At 41.7% G+C, this 21,955-nt stretch overlaps 1 protein-coding gene across 1 annotated transcript in view; it reads left to right on the top strand.

Annotated features, from left to right (window-relative positions):
* Window positions 1-21,955, top strand: part of grid2 (glutamate receptor, ionotropic, delta 2) — a gene marked incomplete at both ends in the record, with an annotated part of 761,628 nt that overhangs the window by 551,852 nt on the left and 187,821 nt on the right. Inside the window, 1 exon segment of the mRNA XM_084053861.1 lies at window positions 4,632-4,751. Within this exon segment, the coding sequence (XP_083909987.1) occupies window positions 4,632-4,751 (120 nt within the window).

Genomic DNA, 21,955 nt, shown 5'->3' with positions numbered 1-21,955 from the left:
AAAAGTCTGTCAGCCTATCAATCATGACATTCTTTCGACAGAAATCTGTGATTAATACTACTACTACTAAAAATAATAATAATGACTGAAATAATCACACTGCAGGGTTGATTATGGATAGACTATATCCCATAGCCTGGGGAGGATTGTTCTGCCATTGGCTAGTTTGTCCATAGGAGAACAAGGCACCAAGCCAAGGAGAGAACCCGGCAAAGAACAAGTTGGGATACACCATGGACTTTTATCTCCATAGAATATTCCATCACAGATCCATCTTTTCCCCTTTGATCTACCCGTAACCCTCTATTTCTCTACGTCTTTATCTTTGAACAGAAAGCTAATTGTTGTGAATGCATTGCGCTAACCAATTCTGAGCAGTTGACATTAATTAACCCCTCACTTATGAGCTCTGATAAACAGTGTCTGGATTGGTTTCACTCCGGCTATGCTTTCAGGAAGCCTATACATGTTAGGCTAATTATCCCATGTGGACATCTCTATGTGAGTGTGTGTACACAATCATGCACATACAGTACAAACGCAAGCGTGTGCATGTCTCTAGTGGCACTTTGGCTTCTGGTATGCTTGTATAGGTCTGCCTTTGCTTATGCTATACTATTCCCTCAACCCTACAGTATGTTCCCTCAGGGTTGTGTTTAGGGTTAGTGTTAGGGTGTTTGCTAGAATATGTTAATACAATATAAATAGCACATATTAATTGCACACCACTGCAGTGGTGTCTTCCTACTCTTCCGTTGAGAAATAAGAGACTCTGACAGTCTCCCTAAAGCACTTCTCTCCCTACCCACCTGTCTCCTGTCTTGACAAATGGAAATAGAAATCTTTTTAAACACTTCTCCTATAAGTAAAACCTGCTTCACAACAACAATGCTGTAACTTGTAACTAAGATATTAGCCGCAAAAAATGTTTTCTTACGTGTATGGATTAAATAGATTATCACGAAGTTCCACATTCTCTTGATGATACATTTCCTAGTTGCTGAGGTGCATTCACAATTCACTTTTTTTTTTTTTTTGTGATTGGACACAATTCGATATTAAAGGTTTCATGACGTTCAGTTTTACCACACATTCAAAGTCTTTGTCATGGTCCTTCAAATGTGTATAAAACGTTTTAACAAAAAATTCCACTCCATTGATCCATGGCAGGTGTTTTTCTCTCACATTTCTAAAGCCTTTTCATCTGCAATGAAAAAAGAAATCTTTGCCTGCAGGTGTCGCTGTTGAGGGATTTTGCCTGTCAATCATCGCCTCTGCTCCCCCCCCCCCCCCAAAAGGAAAGGATACGGGAGGGGAGGGGCGAGGAGGAGAGTGGGCGGGATTAATGGCCTCTGACTTCACTGCCCAAGGGCCAAACTCAGATTACTGCCTAATTATTCAGAAAACCCCAGACCACAGAAAATCTACTGAATGTTCAAAGTTCAGATTTTTTGGGCGTAATTGAGGTCATGAAACCCCCCAAAAAACATAAAAAATAAAAAAAGTGAAATGTCATAGAACCTTTAAGTCAATATGAAGCTAAGTACATGGATTAATCGAATAACCGAGGAGCTTTATTTTTAAAATATCAACAAATAGATTAACCAATGAAGCCCTATTTTACACTTTGTCACACAACGGTGTCATACAAATATAGTGCAAATAGACGATCTACAAGCTCACTGGGCCTTGTAGATCGCATGGCCATGTGACTGTTTCATCCGTTTGTATACACAAAGGTGCACAACCCCACAGTGTGAGTTACAGGAAGAGTTATCACACCTCTGTCACTCTGAAACAGTCAGTGTTACTTTTATCTGGTCACACTACTAGAGGGCAGGACAAACACTGCGTGTGTGTGCCAAGGGGCTAGCATCCGGCTTGTAAATTGAGGCTATATAGAAAGTGTGACAGGTCATATGAATGGCCTGTAGTCTTGCTGTTTCACCGCTGTTTCACCGCTGTTTCACCCCTGCTGGTTGCAAAAGCAATTATGCTCTATTCAAGGGGATGGGTTTTTGCCCGAACTTTACACTTGATTTTATTACCTTAATAAACATTGTCATAAATACTATATGCTTCCAGTTGCTAGTTTAAAGTCTTCTTTCAATCACCATGATATGCGTTTTGGTAAATTATGGTCCCATTAATTTTAAAATGAATGATAAAGTAGGGTATGTTTCTAGGGGTTTTACTCGCTGCGGTTTCTTTCATTCAATAGCATTCATTTCTGTTTGCATTTCGGACCGGATATCAACCGGATGTAGAAAGATGGCGGATTTGAAATTGCTGCAAAATAGGCTTCATTTACGATCTGTAGAAACCAATGGTGTGACGTTGTCCGTATTTTTTCACGGTCTATGGCGTGCACATATTTACATGGTAAATGGTGCATTTATATAGCGCCTTTATCCAAGGCGCTTTACAATGATTGTACATTACATTCACCCATTCACACACCGATGGCGGAGGAAACCATGCAAAGAACCAACCTGCTCATCGGGAGCAATTAGGGGTTCAGTGTCTTGCTCAAGGACACTTTGACTCTGGGGGAGCCCGGGATCGAACTGGAACCGGAAGTGGCCGCTCTACCTCCTGAGCCACTGCTGCCCCATGTACATGCCGTTGCAACAAAATGTGCTATTGCCGTCAAGTGATTGTCACCACACACACACACAGAGACACATGCACATGTAGATACATCATGAGGTCTTTAAGCCATACAGATGCCTTAGGGGCCACTGTTGATTTCCACTCCAATAATACTTATTTTTGCTAATAAAGATAAAAAGGCAAGATTCTGCTTTATTTATTTATTTATTTTTAATTCGAACCTGGAAGTATCGGAACAGATGAGAATTTGGGAGGTTAACTTATCACACAGTTCGCTGAAGCTACAAAATATGTTGTCTATATTAAGATCCCTTAACTTAACAAGGCCTGCTCTCTGCCTCAAAGAAAAGGCTGCATTATTCTTGGGCGGGGGAAAAAGGTGTTTTTTTTTAATAGGAATAGGACTATGGTTAGACATTCCTGTGAGTCCAAGGGCAACTCTGAATTGAGACCAAATTATTAAAGTAGAGAGTAGAGACAACTATGGGATTAGCTGAGAATGTTTTAGGTTGAATAGGCAATTTAGATGAAAGTAAGGCTAGAATTGTACGGTAGTAAGACATGATTTGTTTTCAAGTTCACCCCAGGTCAGTGTAGGTTCCTGTATCCAGAGCATCATTTTGTATATTAGCTGCCCAATAATAATTTCTGAGGTTAGGCAAAGCTAATCCACCTATTTTTTACTATATTTAAAGAACAAGACACGACAAGACACAAATTTAGCTTAAATGACTACATAACCCATAATGCACCCGGCTAACAGTGCGTCCACCACGGCAGAGCTGCCATTAAGTTACATCGTGTCCCCACAAGACACAAAACACACCACTCTTCAATGGACTAAGTCGCATTGCTCTCATTGAGCTCTCAATAAGTAACCCCGTGGCCAATAATCAACATAACCAACTAACGCTTTCACAATAGTGGACATAAACATTCAGACACATGCTGTAGACATTATTGGCAGGTTGCATTGTGTGTGTGTGTGTGTGTGTGTGTGTGTGTGTGTGTGTGTGTGTGTGTGTGTGTGTGTGTGTGTGTGTGTGTGTGTGTGTGTGTGTGTGTGTGTGTGTGTGTGTGTGTGTGTGTGTGTGTGTGTGTGTGTGTGTGTGTGTGTGTGTGTGTGTGTGTGTGTGTGTGTGTGTCTGCCTGCTGCTGCTCTCTGCGCGAACGGACCGGACCGCCGTTTCTCTCCCCAGAGTATGGGAATGTCTCCATTGGCTTAAAGGACAACCATTGGCTTAAAGGACAGCCAATGATAGAAAACATGTCGAGAATATTTTGTTGTGAAATAATCTCTCAAGAACAGATCCATCGCTGCGGGCGTGCCTTCAGATCAGGAAGCAAGCCGCGCTTTACCCAAACAAAAGTAGTGTGCGGGATTGACATGTGTGCTGCTCAATTCCCACTGGAAACAAACTGAAACTCATTTAACAATAGCGTCCTCGGAGCAGACAAAACCACGGAAAGTTAGTAACATTTTAGCTTGCTATTTCATCAAAGAAACAAGTGGGCTTATAACCAAAACGATCCATGTTCTTTGGGAGAAATTATGTTAGTGTTCCGTGGAGAAATATTGTTAGTGGGAATGAAAACATAGTCGCACCACCGGAAGTGGAAGGCTGAAGGCAGACCAAAACCCCGGTTTCCCTGAGCACGGGTCCTCCGTTCAGCTCCGCCCAGAGCCAAATGAATAAGTGAAGAAACAGCAGAGGGCGCTGTTTTTCCTTTTTATTTGACGATGGGTTCCCAGATTGGTCGTGAAATAACTAGAGCTCTGTCTCTTTATAGACCCGTATTGCATGCTGGTAAGAATATTGGATACTAACAAAGACTAAAACTAAGGACATTCTCTACGATTTTGTTTGTTTTATTCTGTTTTGTTAACACACAATACAGTTTCAGTTAGTTGTTGTTTTTGCAAAGAAAATTTGTAGTATGTTTTTTTCAATTCTAGGTTTAGTTATTTCATTAGTTTGTGTTAATTATAATAACCCTGTGTTCCTTGTGTTTTGCAGTTTGGAGTAAGCGGTCTGACCAGTTTCCTGGAGTTCACTGATAATGGCACCAACCCCAACATCTTCTTTGAAATTCTGGGGACGAACTACGGAGAAGACAGGGGCAGAGGTGTCAGCAGGGTAAGTCCATAAAAACTGAGTTGTCCATTTTGTTTTGTTCTGTTGGCGGTGAGTGGAAGTTGCTTTTCAGGTAATGTATTGAAAGTGCTTTGACGCATCCACACGACACCAGAGAAACTGCACCTCATTTATAATACTACTGTAACTCTCTCATTCCCAGATGAGCTTCCCTCAATTTTTGGGGGAGTTGCTTGTCACCTCTGTGTAGAAGATTGAAAGCCACTTTACAAATTGTACCACTTAGGCCCGATTTATACTTTGTCATACAACAGCCGATCTACAAGCTCACGACACGAACGTGCCACCTGAGTCTGTGAGCTGGTAGATATGCTGTTTTCAGTGAACAGCACTGTGGTATGACCGTGTATAGGCTAAATTAAGCATTTCTCCTTGCATGGTCAGTTTCCTATAGAGCCGGGTGTGTCCGGCGGGCTCAGTTGGTAGAGCTCTCGCCTTTGGACCAGGGTCATGGGTTCTATCGCCAACTCAGCGTATGAGTAGCACGGCTTGGGTGCGGCAAGTCGTGCGGTAAGTACTGGGAGCTGATGGTAGCTGTTGTGCTCCACCTCAGCAATCCATCCCCCACGGGTCTAGCGCATTGGAACGGGGGGATAGACTCCCGCGTTCTCACCTGATACCGACAATAAGCCTCTCTGACCTACTTACTTACCTAGAGTATAGAGTAGCAGAAAGCTGGAAAAGTTCTGAAAAGGCACAGAGGTAGCTCAGTCTTGCACTGGGGTGCCTGAAGTCAAAACGTGTCACTCACTTGACGGCTATGTCGGTGGGTTCTCTCAGGTGTATACTTCTACAGTTGCACTACACAACTCTTCAGTTTTCTGTGTCCTTGGAGGGCTACATGCTCAGCCCTATACTAGCTTAACTTCCGCTTGTTAAGGTGGGAGACTAATTGGAATATTACACAGTGTGATCAAGTGTTAACTCATAATCACACAGGCGTAATGGATTTTCGCACACCACATGACAAGACACCTACCCCGTACACACATGCTTCACTGTGTGTACGTGTGTGTGTGTGTGTGTGTGTGTGTGTGTGTGTGTGTGTGTGTGTGTGTGTGTGTGTGTGTGTGTGTGTGTGTGTGTTTCATCATCACAATCATGCGGGTGTTGGCGAGACCATAGATCCACCAGCGCATGCAGACTCAGGGATAATTAATCAGTTATTAATTAATCTAATTTATCTTTTCTTTTCTCGTCTCATTTATTTTTTTCCTGTTACTTGCTTTACTTAAGATTCCCCCTATTCCATCATAGAGATACTGTAGTTATGTTCCTCGAATGCCTCTGTGTCCTCGGGTGGTTCCCTGAACTCAAAGCAGCTTAGCTCTTGAACCACAATTACACTTTGGTGGAGGTTTGGGTTGTTTAGTTACTTTGCTATGATGGAACTCCACATATTGGCAAGATATCATCAATAGTTGAAATGTATATTCCAAAACAGTCTCCTCATCGACCAAGTGGCAATCGTACTCATAATTGAACCACCCATTAGGGATTTAATGGTACCAAAACTCACAATATGATAATATACAATATTGAGTCCACGATACGATATTATTCACAATATTTAGAAATCCTCCTATAATTCCACAAAGCTCTGTGAGGCTGGTGAGGCCAAAATCGTGGTGAGACCAAAATCTCTTCTGCCCGGTTCTCCTCAGTGGCTGGAGCAATTGATCTGAATTTGCACACAGCCATTCACCATTACCATGTGCAGGGAACATCCCCAAATGTCAGCTGTTTATTAGCGTTTTTATGTAAAAGAATGTCGCCATGGTTACGGCTGCCCAGCTGTGGGAGGGCCCCGCGAGCTATGGGATGAATGATCAAACTGCACATGCGTCGAATCCATAAACCCACTGTGTTACACTGTTGACATAGAACGTGCTTAAACCAACGTGTGTGTGTGTGGGTTCTCGACGGGACACGCGCCATGTCCAAGGAAACACTGCACATACTTTGACTGCACATAACCCGGGTATGGACTAGTAGAAATAAATGAAGTCTGTAGGACACAACTTTTCATTTCCCATTTGCGTGTCATAACAAGAGCTGTGACTGCAATAGCTCTGATTATCTTGTGAATGCCACTCATCCGTGGTTAATGAGATGCACTCTCCTTGTCTGAGGTGTCAATTTAGATTTTGTCTCTTGGTACAGAGCTGGTAGCTCTTTTTGACTAAGCGTTGTGAGCTTGTAGATAACAAAACTTGACTCGACACTTTAAATGTACATAAACATCAACATCATGTTGATTTTACTAGTTGAATTGATTAAAATAATAATACTATTTATATATGGCGGGTAGCAGCAGTAATTACACAACAGCCTGGAAGAAACAGAAGCACAGAGTGAGAGAAGTGAACAATATGATAGCAAAATAGATATGTGCACTGTGACATAAGCGGGTACTCAATAAGCATTGAGTCATGAGCGTGGCTGCCACACACAAGCTGTAGCTTCATGAACTCTTCCATTAACCTTGTTTTTAATCCACAGTGATGAATGAAGAGAGGTAAAAAAAAACACACACACTCACGGCTCCATCCTCGGCTTGTGCCAGACTGAGCTAGATTACTGCCCCAAACATCAATTAACCACTTATACACACTATTCTTAGTGAAACAGACTTGAGTTGCGCTACACATTGAGACGCGTTGTGAGCTTGTAGATCGGCTATTTTGGGCGAATGTTCCCCCAGAATAGGGATTCTGTGGTTAAAGCGGTTAACTACTTGCCACACAATCCTATTTCAAACATCGCAAAACCAATTGTCCATTACAGTATGTATGTACAGAATGCACTTTGTGTTAGTTTCTGCAGTGAGTGTCAGGGGGCAGCCAGTGCCCTATAGAGACTAATCAGGATCGGATAACTTCACAAGGAGACTATTTTGGATGATCAATTCCTAATCACCAGAGCAACTATTGAAGATATCGTGCCAATATTTGAAGTTACAGTATATCGGCAAGGTACATACACAACCACAAACCTCTACCAACGTTTAATTTGTTTTAGCAGGCATCTTTAGAAGTTTGACATATACAGTATACATGTTAAGCAGTTGAGTGAATTGTTATTGTTATTATTTTAATCTTGACACATTTTTCATTAAGATTTAGTTATTACATAAGGGAATAATGAGAATGAACGTACTGTAGCTGAACTACTTCACTCCAGTCATCCAAGACCCTGTGGAAGTTACTTTCTAAACCAATCTTTTGCCTTCTTATTGTAGCATGAGGTGCAAAGTACACTATTCTTTATTTGCGTGCAGAATTTTGTGTATATTTTGTTATTTACTTAACTTGCAGAGATTTTCCTTATTTCTTTCAAATATTTTAGCCATAACTCTGCTTCTTTTTAACTTCTGATCTACATTATGTTTGTAAGCCTTTTGATTCTTGCCAACATTGACGTTTGAACTGTTTATACTGTACATAGATGATTGAGAGCTTGACTTATCATTTTGATGTGAAACTGCCTATAATGGCTGAGACTGACTCATCATTGGGGTGTGAATCTGTCTATAGATAAATGGTAGAGACAATGACTCATCATGTTTGGAAATGGAGTTCAGCATTCAGTACATGAAACAACTTCACAAAACAGATTACAACTCAGAGTTACACAAATTCACATATGTATGGAAACATACTTGAACACGCATGTCTCTCTCTCTTTCTCTCTCTCTCCTCTTTACACCAGAGGGGTCTATCTGTAGATTACAAATGAGATAGTCAAATGTGATTATGGATAATGCAGTGAGACACCAACATAACGCACCATGCCGCCACACACAAAATTAATCCTTAAAGCACAACGTAATTACATTAAGGCACGATTCCCTTATCAGAGAGCATAATTACTTCTGAGGAAATTCAGACAGACTTTGTCATACAATATTATTGCCTTCTAAATGAGCATTTGTTGAATATTTGTTGGCCTCTAGTTGGGATTAAGTGAAATTTAGACTCAGACTCAAATCACCAAAGGGAATTCTTCAACTTGGAGGGAAGATGATGTTCACCCATTTCTATAAGAATGCTTGAATATTAACACTGAATAATAAATAAAAACATTATGTCTTTTCAAATGACAAATAAGCAGCTCTCTATGTGGACAACATGCAACGCTTCTCAGTCAGTAATGCTTCAAAATATTTCTACTCAACGCTGTTGTCAATGTGGTCCTTCCCAGCTTCTTCTGCATTGTACCGCTCAGGGCCAGATTTACTAAACCATCTTTCTGCACGTAAATAAGTGTAAATTATCAAATAGGCTCACCAGCCTAGAAACAAGCACACCTTGTGTGTCACTGCAAACTGAACCTCTCTCCTATATACTGTACCTTTGTATCTAAGGGTGGATTACTCAAAACACTTGAGGAGCTAATGGTAAGTGTGGATGATCATGCATTCCATTGGAATGCATGATCATCACATCTGGCAATAGTCAAACTCCTTGTTATTCTAGCATACACTATCCGGCACCTGAATGAATAGAATAGCACCTTTATCCAAAGCTCAACACACTAATAAACAGTTTTTTTAAAACAATTCCAGAAACCAAACACAGGAGTTTGTATTGTGACTCGTAGTGCAGTCAGCCAAATTACATTTCTCTCAGTTGGAGTTGCATTGTGTCAATTTCAGCAACACATTATTTACTTGTTCTATTTGTTCTTGAGCTGGCTGAGGGCTCCAAATTCCACCAGCCTTTAAGCTCTGCTTCAAATGCAGAATGTGACAGGAAAGCTGCCTTGGAAAAGCACACATTAATTCCACATACCTTACCAACGCAAACTGCACTTAAGGCACGGGGCAATTTTCTCTGCACCTTTGATGTACAGAAATCTGGCCCTCGGAGTTGGATATGGGAAGGTTTGTGTCACTGTGTAGAGGAAGGTGATGCAAAGCAGTTAGTGTGTGCAACACAACAAATTATACATTTATATACAAGTAGCTTCACCTAAGGTGTTATGCCAAATAACAAGCAGAACAATTTCTCTAAATGCCTGGTGATGGCAAAATGGAGGGGTGGTAAAAATTCTGCTGTTTTGTTTTTGTTGCGGTCTTATTTATATTTACTTTTTATGTTGCATCACTTTTGCATTTGCATCGAAATGAGAATGGATCATTTTGTCTTGTGGCAGCTGTTTCAGAGGACTGCCTTGATGCCTACTCCCTGGGGGAGGACAAACTCAGTGGAAAACCTAAGGGTACGCTCAGGTATTTAGCATTCTCTAGATGATAGAAAACTCTGTCTTGTAAATATTTGATCGTTAGCATTCGCCAGGGAGTCTCTGAGCAAGCTTTGTTGTATTATTTAGCAAGAGCTCAGTTGGAATATTGTAAGTGATGGTTAATGTCTATAGGTGCTGCGATTTGACCTCATGGTGGCCTTTCCTGGAAGGACCATGTCAGACTCTTCGTCAGAAACAACAAGTCCCGCCTAAATTATACATTGTCAGCCTCTCTCTCTGTACCTCCTTCCTGCTTACAGATCTCTCTCTTTCCTCTCTCCCCATCTACAGTACCTCTTCCTCTCTCTCTCTTCTGTTCTCACTGTGCTCTCTCTCCATCTATCTATTTCTCTCTCTATCTTGTCCTCTCCACTCAGTATTATTTACTCTTTCTATCTCTCTCCTCTTCTTTCTCTGTCTGTCTCTCACGGCCCCTTTTCTCTCATTCCATGTGCATATCCATCACACTGAAGTTTAATGTATTTCTCTTGTAACATCTGCTTTTAAGACTTATACATAGTCCATAACATGGATGGCTCCACAACATGCATTTTATATACTCAGTAAGTGCCTGCGGTATATACTCAGTAAGTGCCTGCCCTACACGATGCGACCCTGAAATATCAAAGTTGGCTCCAGTTTATTGCAAACAGTCAGATGTAATTGAAGATGAATAAATAAATAATTAAACATCCTTGCTAACCTTCAGTACTGTGACGGTGAAGAAATGATTACGCTTTAATGGTGTCAACAGACTTTTGTATTTACACTGAATATTTTTTGTGAAAAAAACATGTGCAACACATACCATTCAGTATTACACACACACACTCACACGTGCACACGCACACGCACACACACACACACGCACACGCACGCACACACACACACACACACACACACACACACACACACACACACACACACACACACACACACACACACACACACACACACACACGCACACACACACCACAGTCTTCTGTTGTCTTCTGTTGTCTTTCATGGTCCTGTAAACCTCAGTGGATTTTATGTGCAGCGCTGCTACACATTATTCCCCAACACTGTGAATCGCCCGCTCCCATCATTAGCACTCTGCATGCGTGTGTGTGTGTGTGTGTGTGTGTGTCTGTGTGTGTGTGTGTGTGCGTGTGCGCACTCACACGCATGTTGGGCCATATCATTCACAGCAGTCATATAAAGCCCTCATCACACCATGATACCTACAGTACGTACTGTATGTGTGGTTTGTGCACATGTGTGCACATTCTGTTATCGACTACCACACTGACTCATCGTTGACCTCAGTGGTAGCAATGTAAGACCTCTCCTCCTCTCCTCTCCTCTCCTCTCCTCTCCTCTCCTCTTACTTTTCATTCTCCTTATCCCCATTGAGGTTGACTATAATGACATGCATGCAATGCTTCCTCTGTTCTGTGTCTTTCTTACTTTATTCATGTTACGCTCCCTTGACATACCGTCTCTCCCTTTTTCTCTCTGTCCCTTTTATCTCGTCTTTCAAAATACCCCCCCCCCACACACACACACACTGTCCCCTCAGTAATTCTTCTCTTTTTTATTCTCCCATCCTCTTTCGCTCTCATTATCATTGCATGTCTCTCTTTAGCTGGATTTATACTTAGTTGCGAGGTGGTGTCGCACCGAGAATAGCCAATCTACAAGCTCACAATGCAGCACGCTGTGATGTTTCGTGAGCCTGTTAGATCTGCTGTTTCCGTCGCACAACACCAGCGCGCATCAAAGTGTCTCAAGCCCTTTTATAGGCTCATCGTGGCCATGCCTCCCACACACAAAGTGTGTGTAAACACATATACACAGTTGTCTGGCGGTCGTAATGATGAGAGCAGACAACTTGGATCAATCACAATTATGACCGCTGCACTGTGTGCTAGAATTGGTTCTTTACGCTCCGTTACTTTCAGCGAACGACGGTGCCGAAGCCTGTAGGTGTGTTTCTCTCCTCTATACATCCGCCGGCACGCCAGGCTCCATTTCTTCTCTCTCGTGTGCGGGCGACACGGCTGCCGCGTGTGTAATTGCTTCGTTAGCTATCTGCGGGCGCCTTAAGTGATTTAACGAGTGGGAGAAAACGGTGCAAGATTTATATGCAAGATTCAGGGCAGTAAAAATAAAAAAGGGGGGTGGGGGGGGGATTGCAGGTTGCCCCCTGAGCTTGGAGAAAGGAGAATGGGGGTGGGGTAGAGAGAAGGGGAGGCAGGGGTAAAGAGAAGCGAGACAGGTCGGGGGAAGGGGCAAGTCGGAGGATTAAGGGAGCAATGAGAAGGTGGTGGAAGATTGATATGTGGATAATTGAAGGGAATGGATAGAAGAGAAAATGAGAAAGGTATAATAATAAGAGAGAGCGAGAGAGAGATTAGATAGATGGCCTAATCCTCAAAGATCCTGTAGAGATAGAAACAGCAGCACAGGTCAAAGTGGAGTCTCTCTCTCTCTCTTTCTCTCTCTCTCTCTCTCTCTCTCTCTCTCTCTCTCTCTCTCTCTCTCTCTCTCTCTCTCACACACACACCTGCCTCCCTCGTCCTCACTCAAGCACCACTTACCCATCTGTTGGGAGGTTGAGTTAGAGGAGATCTCCATCTCATGACGGCCCCGCTAACTGCACTGTGCTTAGATTGGGGTCGTCCTCAATTATCATGTGCGCTCTGCGTCTGTCACAGCCAATAACTTTACTTAACATTGAGCGAGTTTAGAAGGGGGCGGGGTCACATGGCATCCGAGGTCTTGCTATGAATCTGCCATCACTCGAGAAACAATATCCTCGTTTTGACTGATTGAGAACGATAAGTTTTAATGTGATGATAGAACAGTGACTTTACGCCAGCGCAACGCACACGTAATGCCCCACCGCCGCCTAGTCTAAAGTGCTCACACAAAAGTGTATTTGCACGTGCGTTGCCATAAATCCTTTGACATGTTTTGAAATCCAAAGCTCGCCTTGGTGGCTTTGCATGACAATTAATGTCAGTTTGTGTAACCATCAGCAAAGAACACAGAGAGCCACTGCATTGAACAAACATGCACGCACATGCACGCACGCGCGCACACACACACACACACACACACACACACACACACACACACACACACACACACACACACACACACACACACACAGGATTTGTTTTCAAACACTTACCATTTCAGCTTAGTGTCGCACTAAGTTGCTTCTCGTTGACTAGGAATGCTCAGTTCTTGTGACGCATAAATTGCTTTTATATCCGATCCAGAAAATAGAGGAATGCTCTACAGGCTTGTTAATTAACCTGTGGCAGGGGTTTTCTGCTTTATAACAACAATCATAACATAAAGCATTTTATAATGCTTTTGTTTTGCTTTTATTTTGAGGTCAAGTAATAAAATACTTTATAATTGCTGGACACCCAGACATTTCCTTTGGCAAGAATCATAGTGGATTATAATGATCATAGTTGTAATACATTATATATTTATATATTTTTCTTATTATTAATGTTTAGTTTGTGCATCCATGATCCACAGTTAGGCTGCACAATGGGCCACAGAAGTGGCTCTGGTTGGTTACCTCATGACAGGAGTAGTAATGATATAGTGAGGAGGTCCCAGAGTCCCAGAGCACAAGAACACAATTCTCATTTGTGTTACTGTCTGGAAAAAACATAGCTTTGTCAATTATTTTATTTCCCAATGGACTTCATGCTATTCATGGTTAGGAGGACTAGTCTGCACACTGTCATGGGAGGAGATGATGTACATTATCTTTAATTTACAGAGACTTGCCAAGGTCATATTGTGACAAAGCTAACAGTCGTCACAATGCCAGGCGGAATCACATACATTAAAAAATTATACATTTACCGTGTAGAGGTTTCTTATGTGTTTTTTTCTTATCCTGTTCAGATCAATACAATACCCCTACAGGTAGAAGTTTTTTTTGCCAAAGTGACAGTTAAAATGCTAGGAGAGCTTATTATAGCATCAAACATGTCATGACAGCTAACAGGGAAATGTGACACATAATGTACATATGCAGGCAGACACCAAGAAATGGCACAGAAATTATTACTTGACAAAAACATTTCATTTCATTGTTTCAAACACTGTATTTTTGGTGGACATTGTATTCTTAAAGGGATGTTTCACTTTCAAACATGTTTGAAAGTGAAAGAAATTGAAAAGATTAAGATTATGTGAGATTTAACCACTTACTGTATAAATCCTATCCTTGGTTAAGCGGAGTCCCTCCGAGCTCCATACTAGAGACTTTTCTGTTTTCTCTCTACATGAGATAGCCAATCTACAAGTTCACAACACAAAAAGGTATATACAGTACTATATGTTCTTATTCCTTAAAGGAAAGTTCTCTGATTTGTTCACCTCACACTTGTCTTCAGTTCAAACTGTTTACAAAGTACGCCTTTAGACTGTAATTGAAAATCATTATTTTAAAGGCTTTAGCCTTTCATTCATTGCAAGTCTTACCTTTCCAGAGTATATTTAATCGGTTAGAGAACAGATAAGTTACAATTTGCATGAATTGTTTACCGTTGCTTTACAGCTTGGGGCTGTGGTTAGCATTGTTATTTTATTGCTGCTGCTCTGGTATGTAAATGTAGAACACTGATTAAACTTGAGCTGAAAGTATGCATCCAGACCATGGTAACATTACAAATCGTCACTGTCAGGAAGAAAACCTTGTATGTCCAAGGTATGTTGTATGTTATTATTATTTTAAAAGGATTATCTAAATAAAAATAAAATAGCCGATCTCCAAGCTCACAACGTGTCGCATCGTGACACGTTGTGAGCTTGGAGATCTGCTATTTTCACTACTTTTGTGTGACACTCTTGTATGATGAAGTAGGGCATTCATTTACGGGGGGAAGAAATTAAGATGTGAGGTTTCTGCCTGACAACAACAAAATAATGTTCATTTAGCTTTAGCTAGTAGAATAGTTGTATAAGGCCATCTACAGCCTACAACATCTACAAAGGGTTCCATTTGATTTCAGAAGCTCTTGAGACGACATTTAAGAAGTTCTTAAGAGGATATTAGGACATCCTTTTTCATTTACTCTCTTTTTTTCTTTTCTTTTTTTCAGAATTGCAGCTATAACATATCTTGGGAACTTCTTAAACAACTCCCTAAAAAGTTCTCAGGAATCCTCTTAAGAAGATCTTTGTCAGTCTGACCGCAGGGCAACACTACAAGAACACATTATCACAATTATGATGTGACAGAAGGTGTTCTGCAGGCAGAGATTAGAAACGCAGAGATACAAGGACCCCTTACGGGTCCGTGTGGTTACATTTGTACATTAAACTCTCAGAGTTAAATTAGCATTGAGGATTTTACTGTATAGAGAAATTGGATGGCGAGACAGAGTAAAAGAGAGAGAAAATATCTCTGGGGCTAAAGATCCCTATTTCCTCCCAATTTTCCATCCTATTAGATAGATTCTCATGTATCTTTATGGAGCGTATCCCAGTCGCCTCTGGGCCAGGTGAAAGAAGGGGGGGGGCTAACCGTGAGAGATGGAGGGAGAGGAATGGGAGGGGTGGGGCGAGGGTATAGAAAGAGCGGTGGGCAAGAGAGTCATTGATTTGTCCTGCTTCACAGCATCGTTCCTATCCACTTCACTCCTTCTCGGTCATCTCACCTGATAGGCGTGTGTGTGTGTGTGTGTGTGTGTGTGTGTGTGTGTGTGTGTGTGTGTGTGTGTGTGTGTGTGTGTGTGTGTGTGTGTGTGTGTGTGTGTGTGTGTGTGTGTGTGTGCGTGCGTGCGTGCGCAACAGAGAGAGATAAACTTTAATGTGATTCTCTGAAACTGTTTCTGTGTGGTCAAGCTATCTTTCATATGTGAGCATCAATTCAACTTTCTCTCAAAAATCAACCTATACATTGACCTAATGTAGCGATTCTCAACCTGCGCCGTGGGCCGTGAGTATATTACAAGTGGGTCCCCAACCTCTGACATCACTCTTACCCAGCCATAACAATATAGTAGTTCCCATATTTGGGCAAATATACGGATGACATCAGCGATCTCCATATGAGCTTAAAAGGGTCAAGGATTGACACATACAGAGATCCGTTTGTGTAGAGCCACAGAGCTAACCTATGCCATATGGTCATGTGCATATATGGGGCCGACCGACTTCAAACTCGAGGGAGTGCGGTGCCGAGTAGTTTGGATATTCAGTTGTCCAGAACCGTGGATCCAACCAATATGCCCATATATGGGCATTCCAATATATGGGCAGATACTTATGATACATAATAAGTCTGAGTATCCAACCAATATTGTTGGTCGGATAGAGCACCGAAGTCTGACGTACTTTACGCATCCTACCTGGGTCGCGTTTTTTTCCACATTCAGAATTCCCATTGATTGATTGATTGAAATTTGTATTAGGCAAAAGAATGTAAAACAACACAGTTACATTTATAATGCTTTTGTCTAAAAGGTCCGGCCAAAAAAGTCCTTGCGGGCTTGTTTCCATTGGGGTCCTTGAATTAATTTCATAGACATATATAGTAGCAACCAAACAGTTCAAAAATCAACATAAGAATACAGAGGGAAAAAAATCACACCTGTGTGAAGGTAGCGGCGCCTTTGATATATTTTGTCATAGATATGTGTTTCTACTAGAGAAACAATATTAAATCTCTGTAAATTTATTTCAAGGCTTTCAGTGGCACTAAATAGTGCCATTGGAAGCGAATCACCAAATGCATTCCAAGGTAAGTGGCAAAAACTGATCTGTCATAGCTGATAGAGTGGGTACCTAAAAAATAAACTTTGTGTGTGCGTGTGTATAAATGTGGTACCAGAAAGATATGTATGTGTTATGAAATAATCTATACAATTTATAAGCCGTACCCAGAGTGTTTATGTTCCGGACTTTTACAGTTTATATAAACCATCTAATTTTGTATTCATGATATAATATTGATGTCATGAATAGTTTCCTTGCCTGACCAATCAGAACGTTGACGGGCCTGACCAATCAGAACGTCGACGGAAAAGCCAGGTATAGAGCAGGACCATCGCCGTTAAAAATACATAGAAAAAAAGAAGGGGGAAAAGCATGAGAAAATGAAAATATATACAAAAGAAAACATGAGAAAATAAAAATATATACAAAAAACAACATGAGGAAATAAAAAATAAACCTTGACATCATAGTGATGTCATGAATAGTCCCCTTGCCTGACAAATCAGAACCTTGACGGGCCTGACCAATCAGAACCTTGACGGGCCTGACCAATCAGAACGTTGACGGGCCTGACCAATCAGAACCTTGGCGAGCCTGACCAATCAGAACGTTGACGGACCTGACCAATCAGAACCTTGGCTAGCCTGACCAATCAGAACGTTGACGGACCTGACCAATCAGAACCTTGGCGAGCCTGACCAATCAGAACGTTGACGGACCTGACCAATCAGAACCTTGGCGAGCCTGACCAATCAGAACCTTGGCGAGCCTGACCAATCAGAACGTTGACGCAAAAGCCAGGTATAGAGCGGCTAATATCCCCTCTATACCTAAAGGTATAGAGCGGCTAGCGCCGCTAAAAAAAAAATATATATATATATATACCATTATGTACAAAAAAGGCATGAGAAAATAATGAAATATATACAAAAAAAACATTAGCAAAATAAAATAAAAAGTATGTACAAAAAAAGGGGGAGGGGGGGGGTCGTCTGTCTACAGGGAAACTGGTACTAGCTCCTCTTTAGGCCTCCAGAAAGATGAGTTTTTAGGGCTGTTTTGAATGAGCCCAGCGAACTGCATTTTTTGAGGGATGGGGTTAGACTATTCCATTCCTTGGTGGCAGTGCTATAGAAGGAGAATTTGCCCATGTTTGTTTTATGGGTGGGTGTTACCAGATTGTTGTTTACACTCCCTCTAGTTTTGTGACTGTGGGTGTCACTAACTTTTTCGAGGTACTTATACAGATATGCAGGTATAGGGGGCATTTCGGGCAAATCTGCATTTACAATTTTGAAGACCAGTCCCATTTTTAATTGTATAACCCTGTCTTCCACCCTGAGCCAGCCATAGACGTGTTTAATATTGCGTCAAATAAGAACTGTGTTCCAAAAATAAACAAATGATTCCGGCGGCTTGACTCATATGGATATGAAGCATCAGCTGACAGTGAGAAATCGCTAATGTTCCTGCCACCGAATTAGTCAAATTTTCGTCTGAAACAGACTTTATCAAATATGAGTGACTGACTATCTATCGTAAACGATACAGAGCCACGGTGCAGTCACCTCCCACAATGCTTATACTGTATGAGACGACTTTAAGATGACCCAAAGTTATTCTCCATAGAGAAATTACTTCTGCGACCTCCAGGGGATGAGCGAGTGACGTTAGGACTTCGGTACTCTATAGGCAGTGTGACGCAGGTGCGAGGGCCATTAAAAGGTCATTAAAATAAACATGCTCTGAAAATGCACGCAGCCCACCCATCTGACCACTTTAGGTTGTGAACTTGTGTGTGTGTGTGTAAATTATTTATTGGGAATAACCCTTTGAACCATCTTGTTTTCAAGGGGGTACACAGAGGTGTTAAGTGGTCAGAATTGCAGTTAAGTGGTCAGATAGGTGGAGCACGAACGCTTTTGTGATTTTGACCCTCTCTCTTTTGCTCTGTCCACCTCTGTCACTATCTCAAATTATTCTCTCTCTCTCTCTCTCTCTCTCTCTCTCTCTCTCTCTCTCTCTCTCTCTCTCTCTCTCTCTCTCTCTCTCTCTCTCTCTCTCTCTCTCTCTCTCTCTCTCTCTCTCTCTCTCTCTCTCTCTCTCTCTCTCTCTCTCACACACACACACACACACACACACAGTTCCTTTCTTTCTATCACAATGCCTCGCTCTCATTCGATTATTCCCTTTATGTGAGGTCTGGCTAGATGCCATTATGTGGTGTGAAATGACTCATATTGGAGATGGAGCCCAGGCTCCTGGCTCTCTTTGCCCTCTAACGTGAAGAGAGAATATTATCATCATCATCATGGCATAGTTTGTTTTTCTTTACTAGACATTATGTCTCTCTGTTATGCTACTCGCTTATTCAGAAACGTCCAGCTCATAGCATAAAGGTTTTACAATCTCTCTATATATAATAAACTTAATATTAATAATGAATCATTTTAAATACTGTACATTGTGTAATGTTTTGTCCAGGCTTATTTGGGGCTTGATTGAGGTCTGTTATTTGCTATAGACTAGAGGCTCCTGTCAATCAAGATTAAACACACACACGCGCACGTGCACGCACACGCACACGCACACACACACACACACACACACACACACACACACACACACACACACACACACACACACACACACACTGACTAGCAGCTTATATTGTGGTTGACAACAGCACGCTGGACAATTGAACCTGACACAGTGCCTCTGATGTCCTTGTATCACCTGCTGTGTGTGTGTGTGTGTGTGTGTGTGTGTGTGTGTGTGTGTGTGTGTGTGTGTGTGTGTGTGTGTGTGTGTGTGTGTGTGTGTGTGTGTGTGTGTGTGTGTGTGTGTGTGTGTGTGTGTGTGTGTGTGTGAGAGAGAGAGACGGGTAGCCAGAAAAAAAGATAAACAACAGAGCGAACAAAGGAAAAAAAAAACGTTCTACTTTTCATCTCACTACTATCCGCCGTCACACAATTCCCACCAGGGAATTAATTGCAGTGCCAAAACAAAACTCAGTGTGTCAACAGTATGTTGGGAAGAAGACCAAACTCTACCCAGCACCCTCGGTACTGGGTAGTGGTGGTCAGTAACAAAGTATATTTACTTTAGTACTGTACTTAAGTACATTAAGTATCTGTTTCTGTTTTTTGTTGATACTTATGACTTTCACTCGACTACATTTCACAGACAAATATAGTACTTTTGACTCTACTACGTATCTTGGAAGGGGAAAAGGTAAATTATGAACTAACCACTTAGGGTATGGACACACCAGTTGTCGGGTTCGGGTTTCTGAACTGTCCACAGCCCTCTGAGACACAGAGTAGGAAGAAATGGTACCATAATATCATGAGCGTTGGTGAGGACCAATTATATGAAGATAGGTTGAAAATGGGTGATTTTTAACAGCAAGTATTCCAGTTCTTTATTAATTTAATAGAGCAACTACAATCTTACCAATAGTTTAGATACTTTGACTCAAGTACTGGTTGGGTTGAGTACTTTTTCTACCACTGATACTAGTACTGTCTTCTGGTTGTGGAGACGAGCTAAGGTACCGCACTGCCAATCCCATCTCAAGTCTCCACCAAGACGGCCTTCAGTGCTCTAACAAAGAAATCTAACATAGGCTGACAGACGCTGCACATTTTCATTATATATTTTTTATATCCATCCTATTGACTGGAATTGTATGGAATGAATGGAAGCATAGCCTTTAAAAAAAACAACGTGGTGCTATTGTGTTTGCACACTATTTGTCTTTATCCAAGTTTTCGCACTGCCCAGAGCCTATTTTTGGGTTACAGCAGAGAAAATAGTGCCTGGCTATAAACCCTCTTTCTGAAAAGAGAAACATAATAATGCTGTGGAAGTCAGCGTTTCTTTCTTTTCACCGAGCTTTGCTCTATTGTCACGTCTCAAGAAATGATGATGTCTTTCATTTGAAGTTCATGCATTTTATACAACAATGCATTCAACTGTATCATTGATAGACAAAGCTATTTTCCCGTATGCCTGCCCCTTTTTGTTTAAACCACTTGAACCCTAGCATCCCTTTTCTGGGGCGAGCATTTGGCAAAAATAGCAGATCTACAAGCTCACAACGTGTCGCAACGTGACAGGAGGGGGAGGGAAAACAGGAAGTGCCCTAGTATAAACCCTGGGGGTCTCTGGTCAGCTAGGGGTTTAAAGTGGTAAAACTGATTTGAGTACAGGGCATAACAATATGAATGTTATTCTTGTTGAGAGACACTAACCGTAAAATAAAATGTGTCCCACAGGCACCTAATAGATGTTATTATTAGAGGCAGTAGACATTGTATTATTCATTCAGTGTGAAACTGTTTTACTGAGGCTGTCAGTTTGTCTGTCTGGATGTCATTCTGTCCCCAACTTTTTCCACTAGAGGGTGCTGCCTCTTGGCACAACTATGCAAACCTCTACAGGTTACCTTGTTAGTAGTAGTAGTATTTTATATTATTTTCATCAATGATAATTAATTCAACTTCAAGCTGACATCGTCCCATGGGTTAAAACATTTAATGAGTTAAAAAGTACAAAATCATGTAGTCAGCAGGGAAATCAACCAGCTTTCTTTCTTTTTTCCCCAGTAGATTACATTTTTTTTGGACATTAGAGGTTTCTACTGAGCAATGGTGGCTTTAGTGCCGGAGGAGGAATGAATTCTACAAACCACGGTACAAGCCCACATGCTCTGTGGGCTGATCTATTATTAATGCATGTTATTTCTGTTCAGAATTGGGTGGTTTGTGGGGAGACGGTAGGGGATATTTGAAAACGTACAGACCTAGAAAAGAGGCATCACTACATCCACTGAAGAAAGGCGGGAGAGAGAGAGACGGAAAAAGAAGAGAGAAAGTGTGTCAGGGTGCTGAATTTAAAACTTCTGCGTGCAAAGCAGGGAGAGGATGGGAATGAAGGATGGAGCAATATGGAGGGTACACATGTCTGAGCCTTGAAGGGAACCCCAAATTATGTGAAGTCAGGGACGGATTAGATGGATGGAGGGAGGGAGGGATGAATGGATGGATGGATGTAGCAGGAAGGTAGCGATCGGATGCCTCACTTTATGAGTTAAATTTGGAACAATGAAGAACGAGAGATGAAGGGAGGCGTGGAAGGAGAAGCAGTGAGAAGAGCCATGTCGGCCCCCAGGTTAAACATAGCAGCATCAGGGTGGC

The sequence above is a fragment of the Gymnoscopelus microlampas genome, assembly GCF_963454915.1.
Source record: "Gymnoscopelus microlampas genome assembly, chromosome: 4".
Lineage (NCBI taxonomy): Eukaryota > Metazoa > Chordata > Actinopteri > Myctophiformes > Myctophidae > Gymnoscopelus > Gymnoscopelus microlampas.
This window is presented reverse-complemented; position numbering and strand designations above follow the sequence as displayed.